This window comes from Sinohyriopsis cumingii, chromosome 5 (assembly GCF_028554795.1).
Source record: "Sinohyriopsis cumingii isolate HCF-2022 chromosome 5, ASM2855479v2, whole genome shotgun sequence".
In the NCBI taxonomy this organism is placed as follows: domain Eukaryota; kingdom Metazoa; phylum Mollusca; class Bivalvia; order Unionida; family Unionidae; genus Sinohyriopsis; species Sinohyriopsis cumingii.
Window position 1 is genome coordinate 51149931 of NC_142965.1, and position 12240 is coordinate 51162170.

General features: G+C 37.2%; 1 protein-coding gene across 1 annotated transcript in view; it reads left to right on the forward strand.

The window, feature by feature from the left end:
• The window catches only part of LOC149799151 (A disintegrin and metalloproteinase with thrombospondin motifs 4-like), a 99452-nt gene that overhangs the window by 51940 nt on the left and 35272 nt on the right, over positions 1-12240 (forward strand). The window contains exons 10-13 of the mRNA XM_089957034.1: positions 1656-1772; positions 5782-5876; positions 8594-8670; positions 9145-9422. Coding sequence (XP_089813160.1) covers positions 1656-1772; positions 5782-5876; positions 8594-8670; positions 9145-9422 — 567 coding nt within the window. The remainder of the gene's footprint in view (positions 1-1655; positions 1773-5781; positions 5877-8593; positions 8671-9144; positions 9423-12240) is intronic.

Genomic DNA, 12240 nt, shown 5'->3' on the forward strand with positions numbered 1-12240 from the left:
AAGAAAGATAAACAGAAGAAAAGAAAAGAAGAGACAGAGAAACAATAGGGAGGAGTAAGAAGACGAGAAAGAATAAGATAAGACAGACGCAGATGATAACAAAAGAAGGCGAGACAAATGTATACATTAGAAGAGAATGAGAAGACGAATATGGGGAGGAGGGATGACGCTGGAGAAGCAAAAACGAAAAGTAAAACGTCCTTCTGAAGACAACATCGCACAAAACCAGCATATACATATATAGCATACATATTGCATTGCACACAAATATATGATACTTACGAGGGAAGAAAACCAAAAAACTCTCACACTTTCCCCACATCACATATTGTAACACATACATACAACGGTTTTCTCATAATTCTTCATATATACTTTCGGCTTTCAGTCTGACCAAAGAAAGTCGTTTTCAGACATGTACTTAGTGGCCCTGAAAATGTCCGATTGACATGCTCCTCTGAATGACTTCAGAAAAAAACGATGCGAAACCAAAATTAGGATTACAAAAAGCAATCGGCTATCTGAAACAAATATCGTTGGGGTCACCTTTTCGGAAATCACAAAAGTGCCCTAAGTACAAAAAGATAGAAAAAAAACCCCCTACTTAGTAGGGAAATTCACAGCTCGGAAATATTCTGATCGGATACGTGACAATCACATCTTTGGCATTATGATAGGGACAGTCCCACCAGCAAATAGACCTAGCTTTGACAAAACAAAGCTGGTAGGCAGGAGTAATAGGACAGACAGACAGTCAAGGCGCCCTACAATCGGTGACTAACTAAGGAGGCATTTCAAATAGTACAGTTGAATTAATTGGTGCGCAAAAAGCACAACTAAAGGATTCGTGCATGGCAGTATCTGCCGAAAAATGACTATAATCCAAACAATCAAGCTAAACGGTATGCTAAATTGCTATCGGACTCTATATTGTTCCAAATGTACAATGTAACTTAAAGTTCCTATTAGAGGCCGTATCCTTCGAAACATAATATTAAATTCCCTTTACAGTCTACTTGCGTTGGGGAATGGGTAGGAGTTTATACTTGTAGTGTGCATATCATTGGCCGTCGGGGTGGGGTGGGAGGAGTTATCTATGTGTGATTTGTTTGTGCAAAACTTCAGGTGGAAGAGAAAATGGTTAAAATATTGGATAAGGATACGAATAGAAATTTACAAGGACCACATTATGAACACTGTATAATAATAATAATAATAATAATAATAATAATAAATATGGGATACTAAAGTTCATAACAGTAAACACAATGACAAAAGTAGAATGTAACAACTGAAACTAATATATAATATTGTATGTAAATAATTAGTAATAACATATTTGCTGCTAAATCATATGTCTTGTGTTATTTTTTTAATAGAATGTAATGCACTAAATAATATTACTTATTAATGAACAAAAATGGTACATGATGTTCTAGTATAACAGTGGTGATAATGTTTAAAATTTATGCAAGTACATGTCAAGATTTACTACTATAGCACTACTGTTGTTATTACTGATGTTGTTAAAAGTACTGCTACCAGTAGCACAAATGTAGTAGTAGTAATATTTGTAGTAGTAGCTGTTGCAGAAATAATAAATGAAGCAGTATCATACAAATTCAAATTCTGACATATTTTCCCCGTATTTCCAGACTTGGCCTTACCCATGACAGTGACAACGGTTGTCGCTCACCTAATGATGGCATCATGGGAAGCAAAAGTACCAATTGGAGCGCGTGCAGCAAAGCCGAGCTGGCTAATTTTGTCCAGTGAGTATCTCAAAATATCAAGGTTCATTTTACAGCCAAGATCATATACGCATTAGCTAATATTTAATGATCGCTATAAATTTGTTATAATTAAATAACATTAGGTGGCCCAAATAATTGTTCTTGATATATCAACTAGCAGCAGCAGGATCAGCATACCAGGCCATCGGCGCAAGCCCCAAGAAGGCAACCTCACCTTTTTCTTCTTTGGAGAGGATCGCAAACACCTCCACCAAGCAAACCGAATTATAGATAAAGCGTTCAAAATCAAGGAACCCCATACAAAACAATGGTCCGTCATAAGCGTCGGTTTGAAAAAATATAGCATCATTGATTTTGGTACCGGCGCTCTTCGCGAGCCATTTCGCTAACAGTAGTATCAAATGATGTATCTTGACCCACATGAAGTCTCTTGGTTACATGTACTTGGCTATACCAAAACAGATGCTTTAAACAAAGTAATGACTATCAACAGGTAAATGTACGTGCCAAGTGTGATGGCCTGCTACTAAAATGAAGCAGACGTTGATATCATTCTTAACCTTTTGCCTGCTATTTCACGTGCCAGGGCAGTTAAAGGTACTAAAATAGTATTAGTAAGAAACTAGTTGTAGCTATTTTTATTTTAAAGAAAACAAAAACGAACATGTCTTTTTAATGATTGAAGGAATAAGACGTCTTACTTTTTAATAATTAAAACCAATCATGATTCGACAATTGATGTCACGTATGAACAAAATAGTCACAAACGTGACATGAAAGAGTCACGTATGATCAAAATAATAAGAAGCGTGACATGAAAGATTGCAATTTTGGGATCCAATTAAACAAAGAACATCAAGATACAAAATATAAATGTGTTTCACATCTAATTGCATGACCCAAATGATTTAGTCATGTATATCTTAAGCTATCAATACAGGGTATGTTCAGAATTGATTGTGTGTACATTGTACCGTGGCCGACTTACTATGGAAGCACGAAATAAATTGTGCTGAAAATTGTATGTTTGAAACTACTGGTTGTCTAATGTCTGTTGCAATCACTTTGCAGAATAACGGTCAGCTAGAAGGTTAATGATTGAATGTAAGCACACTACCACTAATTAAAACATTTTACATTTGTTATTGGTTAGAATTGTGCCATATTTAGCATAAAAGCCAATGTGTGTTGGATGGTTTTGGGAGGCCGAGCTCTTGCCACTCACAACTTTAACATTTTTGGTAGCAGAAGATGCTGTATGTGCCATACATGCCGTGTGTGTGTGTGTGTGTGTGTGTGTGAATATGATTTTTAACGTAGCTTTAACAATTTTTCAGTCATATCGCTACGATGTTTGCAGTGTGGCAGTTTAGAGTGATGTTAGCACTGGGGCATCATGCCGCAGACATGTAGCATGATGTCCAACCCAGTCACATTATCCTGACACCAGGCCGACCAGACTTAACACTAACCTCTTAATTCTGAGCGCCTAGCGAGGCAGCTGTTAGTAACATTTTTGTAAGTCTTTGGTATGACTCGGCTGGAGATCGAACCCATGACCTCCCGCGTCCGAGGCGGACGCTCTAGCCACTAGACCACCGGAGCGATACGTGACCTAGTCTATAGTCTGCTGCTGCGAAACAGTCAGTACTGGCAAAGAACGATGACCATAAAGGCGGAAATATTCGTAAAGGAGGCGACAAAAAATAAGCACGAGTGAACAATAGCAACGTTTTACTCTCTTTTTGTGTTGTGGGCTGGGACCAAGATATATCTTTTGCGCCGCATAAAGACACATTAAAGCGGACACAATGAATCACAGCATTGTTGAGCGTTTGAGATAGGTTTCATACTTTGTTCTTCCGCTATTTCAGTCATTCAGATTGTTTCAGCTCTTTCTGTAGTTTCCTAATTTTCTGCTGACACCACATAGGTCACATTTATATCGACGTTTCAACTACGCATTATCATGATTGCTTAGCGTTCTTCAACCTCCATGATGACCGCTGGTTGCTTTAGAGTGATCTGGGTAATCCTAGTTCTCAATGTCTGCAGCTTCGATCCATTTTAATGTGAACCGGGTCGTGTTAACCCCATGTTGTTGTAGGTACCCTTCCACCAGGGGTTTGTATTCCTTTTGGATATTAGGGTATGTTACCCGAGCTCATATAATACTACTATACTTGGCAGGCGCTGCTGGCATGATATGGTCAGGATCGGCAGGCACCACTAAAGTGTGTACGTCAGGCTTGGCAGACTCCACTGACTCGAGTTTCTTTGTGTCAGGCTGCTTTCCCGTAGCATCATATTGAGCATAATGCTTTAGGTTATTCCAGTGCTAATTGATACAAGAGAGCAGGCCAAATACCCTGTCTCACCTCGTTACTAAAGCATAGTATTTGCGTCGATGTGAGGCTATTCCACCTTTATTGCGTTTCTGGTGACTAACATAGGCGCAAAGCTAGACGTAAAGCTTTCGGAGGCATTAACAAATAAGATAGTACTGCAATTTTCTGCCGTCAGATGGTGATGGTATTATTGATATGGACTTAAACCTCACCAACATTTTGAAAGTCTTATTTTGAATGACATCGATAGAAACCGTACGCATTTATTACAGTAACGTAATAAACATGTGATTCTGTCAGTAGTTAAGTACATGAATTTTAAAGGAAGGTTTGCGCCAGTGCTGCTCTAACAGGTCGCTAGCTCGTCCCGAGTTGCATCCTTGACGTGGTTGTCCTCTGTGGTGCACTGAGATAGGTCGGCGCCAGCCATGAAACACGCGAGGGGTGGCGGGTGTAAGTACTAAATGACGCGATAGCCTTGAAACGCTTGCAGAGCCACCACCAAAGAAGACAGGACGACGTCGAGCGTGTGGACGGAACGCCTTAGTTCTTAATTTCAAAGGTGATAGCGTGCTTCAGCAAAAGATATATTTCTTTGTTTTTATCAGAGTCACGATTTGAGAGTTCATGGATTGCTGACTTCACACATTATAAGATTTAGAATGAATATCTACACCAACCTGTATTTGAAGAACAAGGTGCGTGCGTGTATTTGAAACGAACCGACAATGTATTGTTGCGAAACTAATGATTTAACCGGTAAAGGAACCACCTCAGGAACCGACGAGGGAACCGTCACATAAACTGCAATAGGTACCATCATATGTCACTATGTTAAACAAATCCTCACCGGGTGGGCTCTAGTAAACGCTGGCCGCCTTACTGAAAGAAAGCAGCGTAGTGTCAACTACGGGGTTCAGCGCAGCTCAAAGTGAGAACCGCAAGAATCGCTACGAAGAGCTTAAACGACTTGTGCTCCTAAGGCCATATGCTGTAATTTCAGCACATTGTTCGAAACGAAGAGGATCTTGGAAACACCGGGGATTGCAAATCAGGAAATATATTTTATTTAGCGTCGTAGTTCTGGCTGCCGCAGACTTGTTTTACGCCTACACCAGTTCGAAGAACAGAAATCTCGTCGACCATACACTGGTGCGAGTGCACATTTATGTACCTATGCAGGCACCTGTAAAAACGCATAGACAACAGCCGGACCCCTTTAATATGGACTAACTCTTGTCGTTTTCACTTGTGCTGTTTGCAGCAAACAACGTATAACATATTTAAACCCTCGTACGCCAAAGACATCGGCAAAGTACGGTAAAATGGCGTACAGTACTTGGCGGCCTAAGGTCTGGTATACCAATATCGCAGCCGATTTCATTGCATAATCTTTTAGTTGTGTGTGTATATATATATATATATATATATATATATATATATATATATATATATATATATATATATATATATATATATATAACCATAATTATCCTCAACAGAAATACAGTTATATCTCCCATTTCCAAAATGAAGGATCGATCGACTTGATCTTCAATATACAGTAGTAATTCGTTCATTTCGACTTCTCTATAGACGTGAGACTTAAACATATATTTCCGAATGCGAGATTAGTTCAGACGAGTTTCTGCTGCAGGTATGTAACGTTTTTGTTGCAGATCCTCATCAGCTAGCTGTCTTTTTGTTACGAATATAGATGAAGCGGATGTACCCGCTAACTTGGTGAATATATCACTATCAGGACTGTGGATGGGTGAGTCTTTTGCATCATTGTATATATGTTGTACTAATCACGTTAAAAATATATGTAATCATTACAATCAGAAGATTAGCTCATGTTTAATACTCTGCTATTTAGGTTGCCATACCCCGTATCGTATTTTGGTCGTATTATACAGGAATAAGACATGTCCGTGATCTAAACGTCCTCTTCTCTTTCCAATGCGAGCCGAATAACTTGGAATGCTTGAATGTGACTTGCCGGTGATCGTAGTGTTGCTTCCCAAATTATTTTAGTTTTGGTGGATAAATATCTGGCTAGATATGCGAAAATAGATCCACATAATGAAAGATAAGCATTTAAAATTATATTAGAATACGTTTAAAAAATCAGAAAAATCTCTGCACTTTCAATGTATTTCCTGTAGCTTTTCGTTGAATATAAATTAGGAAATAATTTAGTTTCAATAGTTTCAAACGTTAGCTTAGGATGCTTTTAGTGATCACCTGTCATCCTATGCTTGAAAGGTCAATATCGTTATTAAAATAAAATAAAAACCACGCGCTTGCGGACACTTTAAAGTGGCTACTATTTGTATCCAATGTCTTTTTCAAGTATGCGAAGGGAAAGGTCGAGAACGGTCCAATTGGTCAGGCAAAGGACAAGCAAGTTATATTATGGCTTTTCCTCCGCAAGCTAGAAAAAGATCAGACACTGCACACTGTCTTACATGCCCTTGGTAGGCTAGCTCCTCGACCACTTTGCTGTAAATGTAGAAGTGTAGTGCCACCTGGAGAAAACTGTACTCCCTTTGGTAATTGTAGCACTCTAAATTAGTTTCTTTTTCTGCGATCTTTCCATTTGAGTGGCTTCGATGCAGAATAGTGAGACTTTGTCTGAGATTCTGAGTACCACGCCGATAACATCATGAAGGATCGTGTGAGCAGACGCTACACTGTACCAATTATATCAGAATGTAGTGGAAGTGTCATAACTATTTTAGTTCGTTTTCATTGATTCCTGATGTAAGTAGCATGACTGTATATATAAATAAAATATGATCCACTCAAGAGTTTCTATTACTAATTCACGGAGATGATGCGTCAATCAATAGACTAATAAGAGCTCTAATTAATTTGCCATAAAATGTGAAATAGTATGGATACATAAAAGTGAGGAAAAAGACCTGAGTCTCGTTCAGAGAATAAATTATTTTAACTCGCGTCAGAAATTGACGAGGATGTTCCAAATTAGGTAACGGCGTAAGGCAAACTGCTCCGGAAATATGGCTGATAAACAACGCCACTGTTTGCACAGACAGTTTGACCCCCGGGGTCTGTCTCAGTTTTAATTGTCATGGAAGTAAGTTTTGCTTTGAATTTTAAAGTAAAAATTAAGAACTGTGTCAGTCAGGTATCTCAAGCGTTCAGAATATAATTTTTTCCCATATGTTTTCCAATTGTTTGGAAGACGAAGCATAAACAAAAACAGCCAGTTTCTGTGAGCGTGTGGTTGAAGTAGTATTTGGAGATAAGAGTCTGAAAAGCAATTAATGTCTGCGGTTTCCAATTATACTTCAGAGTCAGAAATATTTATGCTGATTAAAACCCGTACTTGTCTTAACGCGATAATGTAATATTGCGTTCTTACTGATTTCTAATATATTCTACGAAACTTACAAATTGAGATTTTTGATCGCCAAAACGCGCCAAATCTGAAATATTTAATTCTTTATCAAACAATTAAATGGTCACTCATGTAATGTTCTATATAATGAAAGAGATGAGCTTGTTGTTTGGTAATAATTGTAACTGAGACATATAAAATAAGACATATTTTTTAAATTATTCACGTTCATAAGTTAGAAACAAGTTTGTTATTGCTATTTCTCTTTAGCTGCTTGGAGGATTGCCACGAAAATTACATACACACACATTCATTATAAGGCTTAGCAGGTCCTAAATGAAAATGGTTTTGCTGAAGTATTCAATATGGCCGCCACTGCAGCCATCTTGAAACATTCTCAACGCTGCTACTTCAAAACGGAAATCATATCGGCATGGGGTTTTCACGGAAAGAATTCATATGAAGTTTACTTGGTATTAACTGAAAATAGTTCCGCTCGAACATCCAATATTGCAGTCGCAGAGGTCTAAAAAATCTGAAAACGATGACATTTTGAAGTCCAATATGGCCACAGCTGCAACCATCTTGAAAATCTTGTCATCGCTACTTCTCATATCGACATGAGTTTTCACCAGAAGCCTTCATAAGAGATATAGTTAGACGTAAATGCAAATGGGTATACCCAAACATTCAATATAGCCGACACAGATGCTTTCTTAAAATCTTGTTATCACTACTCCTTCTAGATGGAAATCCACATCAACATTTACATATTGCCAGAAGACGTCGCATGGTGTCTATTATTATTAAAAAATAATATCTGATCTTAAATCGAAATGGGTCAAAGGACCGTAAAAGAAAAATAATTTTGTAAATCCATCATGTTGCGGTGATACTTTTTATAGTTTCTCATTTTTAAGTCATTATTCGTAATCATACAGAAAAAGAAGGTTGAAGTCGAATTAAGACCAGGTAACGGGTAGCCGTAGGCAAAGCGAGCGTTTTTTATTTCATAGTTTTTCATTGCGTTGTACTCCTTTTGGTCTTCACGTTATCGTATGTACTGTAAAATTATAATTCTAGCACGATTGAATATGAATATTAAAAATGCTTTACATCGACAGGAATGATGCATACTGACGATGAATATTGTGAATATTTACATGGACCTGGATGGAGATTCAGAGAATTTCCTTACTGGGTATATAGTTTCTCTATCTCTATATGTCTGTCTGTCTGTCTGTCTCTTCTCTCTCTCTCTCTCTCTCTCTCTCTCTCTCTCATAGTGATGATGCAATACTCAGTGGACGGACTGCATACAGCATTTGCAGATATACAATGGTAATTATTTAAGCTTTAAGAATGCCAGAGTTGAATGTTTTATATTTGTTAACTTGCTGTTAAACTGAACATAGTGCCAACATGGAAAATTAAAAATGTTAGAGATATGATGCAATGTATAGCATATATATGAAATTGACACCAATATTGATCATCACGTATGATTCCCGTCTGTAAGCGAATCGTTTTATCCTTAAGTTTTTCGTAATACGATAAGAGAGAAAAGTGTTACAGTGCCACGAGGGACGATGGTAGGGGATAATACAGTAAAATCGTGGGAATAGGCTGCATCGCCACTGATTACTAAATATAAATGTTCCACTTGCACTTTTAGGAGGATTGTTCTATGCATAGCTGCGCTGACATGAACAGAAGTTCCTTTACGTACGGCAAGATGGTTAACTACATGTCAGCCATACCTGGTCGCTATTGTGGAGATGGGAAGGTGTGCATTGGTTATGAGAATTGCGGCACTTGGGCAACCACGGGCCTAGACTTGTCCCTCTTCACTGTGGTGCCAGGAGGCTGGGGGCAGTGGGGGTCCTGGACCTCCTGCTCCCGGACATGTGGCAGAGGAATGATGTATCGACAGAGAAGCTGCAATAACCCAAAGTAAGTGAGGTTACACTCACTTGTGATATCTTTCATAATAAAAATGGATTTTGTTCTTACGTTACTTTTCAGTTACCATCCGTTAGTACTGTCCTTAAATTAAGTTTTGTTTTGTTATTTTGTTTATTTTTCTCCACCGAGATCCTAAGTATAGATGTTTCACAATTACTACATTAGACACTGTACTGACACACATCTCTTTCTTAAACTATGTTTTTGGAACATGTTGACTGCTCACAGCAAAGTGAAAAACCCTCTTATGTTTGAACATCATACATTTATTTTTGTTGTGTTAGTTTTTAAAAAGCATTTGAAAATTATTGCTTTCATATTTCTGAATGGTGGGGTGTTTGTAATCTATGTATCCATTGGACCCCGTTGTACCACCCACACCAATAAATCTGTGACCCTAAGTTCTAGTTCCAGGCGGTAAGAATGGACCAGGCAGACAATGTCAGTTGCCTATCAAAATTGATCTTTTTATAGACACCCAGCTATTAAATGGATATATGTGTATAGGAATGACACAGTGACTAGGGCCTAAGAGGTTGGGAGTGTCCAGAGCCAAAATAAATTTAATGTACACATTTGCATTGTCATGCCCAGTAAATGCATATATGTTTATTGGATGCAAGTCTCAATAACTTTGAATTTTTGTCCTGGCCTACGTCTATGAGGGTTACGTATGTACTCCGGGGCCAATGTTGTTACATGTACAAATGGGTCTTTTCATACCCAGTAAGTACCCATAGGGTTAAAATAGGTGGATCTCTATAGCTTCTTTCGTATTATCCAGGAGCTAAGCCTTTGGGGTAAAAATAGACCTAAGGACAGAGGTAAGATAAAAAAAAAAAATGACTTCATATTATCAAGCCCAGAAAATGTATGTATGTATGTATGTATGTATGTATGTATGTATAGATGTATTTATTAAAAATAATATGGCATTTAAAGTGTTGGTATAAAGCATATTGATATTCCAAATGGCGAAATAATACGCATATATAAACATTATCGCAACCGTGTGCTATTAATTCTAGATTTCCACACAGTAATCATTAGTTACGTATAAAAAGAACAATACAAAGTGTTAATAATCCTCGTTTTCTAAAAAATTTAATATGGTAGACAATTTTATCGCAATTATTTTTGCTTTCTGTTTCCCATCCCCTCTCATGCATAACGGAAACAAATACGCAGAAATCTGCAGTGAGGGAGAAAAAGAATTTGGGTTGGATGAAAATCTTGAAATTGAACATACTCCAAGTAACCGTCAAGAATATGGTTCGGCGTAACAGTATGTGTGCGCTTTACTTGGGATTTATGTACAGTGGATATAAAATCAATAATAAACAGTTACAAACTCTGTCGACATTAAACGGTAAATTTCTCGGTTAAGTGATACATGTACTGTGATATATTTAATGTTTTGTTGTTTTGTTGTTTGTGTTTCTTAAACCTATTATGATGTTCTAAAATGTTATTAAGTAAATATGAAAAGACCGCCCTCCCCCGTCTCTCTCTCTCTCTCTCTCTCTCTGTGGACCATCGTAGGAAGATACGGGCGAAAATCTATGCAAAGATGAGCGTATTGACACCCAACGATGTATCTGGACTTATGAATGATGGTGAAAGTTAAGTCAGACAGACCAAAGGATGAGAGAGAGATTTAGTTTTAACGTCAAACCGATAACGACCAGAGAGAGAGAGAGAGAGAGAGAGAGAGAGAGAGAGAGTTTTATGATCGGTAGTACAGTTATTAAAGCCGAGTGATGACTTAGATCAACTGTACATATATTGAAAATATTTTATTGCCTCTTATTTCGCTTAGTTTCTATTCCACATTAACTTCCATGTGACGATATGCGAATGGCTAAGCGTTTATTGCGTAGCTAACCATGTGATTATATTTGTCTACTTTCTTCGTTAAAACCGTCTTTCATGTTTGAATCATAAGTGTGTATTATATTGATTTACTGAAGAAAAATAGAAACTCAAAAAAGAAAACAATTAAATTATCAAAATACAATGGTGATTGTAAATAGCCACAAAAGGAGTAGAACAATATTTTGTAGTGGACACACTCGGCAGTGGTGTTACTAGGAGTTCAATCACTGGGATAATAAATATTTATAGATCTCGTGTTATATCATTGATACGGCGTACCAATATATATATATATATATATATATATATATATATATATATATATATATATATATATATATATATATATATACTGTATCAGTGATATACCACAAGATATATAAATTGTTCACTAAAAGGAAATGAGGCTTGTCGAGTTTCCTTTAATGAAACATTTATCTAAAGAGTGGTATATCATTGATACAGCGTACATACTAAACGTATATTTTATTTATATGAAATACAAATACATATATTTGCCCTTTGAACGGAATAAATATTTACTACATGCAGCTGTGTACTGACCGAGTGAATGATCTATTCACATCCCCGGGTGTGTCCTCTCTCTCTCTCTCTCTCTCTCTCCTATCCTTTAGTCGGTTTGACTTGACTTTTACCATCATTCATCCAGATATATCGTGAGATGACACAAACGAAAATCCTCTACACTCGTGATTTCATACATTTTAGAATGTCGACTTGGTTTGCAACTTTGTACCATTGATTATATAAACGCTGTAGATAAATCACAAGAAAATTCACACACACCATTACGACGAACCATATTCTTGAAGGTTACTTGGTTTAAGTTCAATTTTAAGTTTTCATCCACAACAAAGTCTTTTTCTCTCTCACTCTATAATTCAATGTAATTTCTTTCCGTTATGCATGA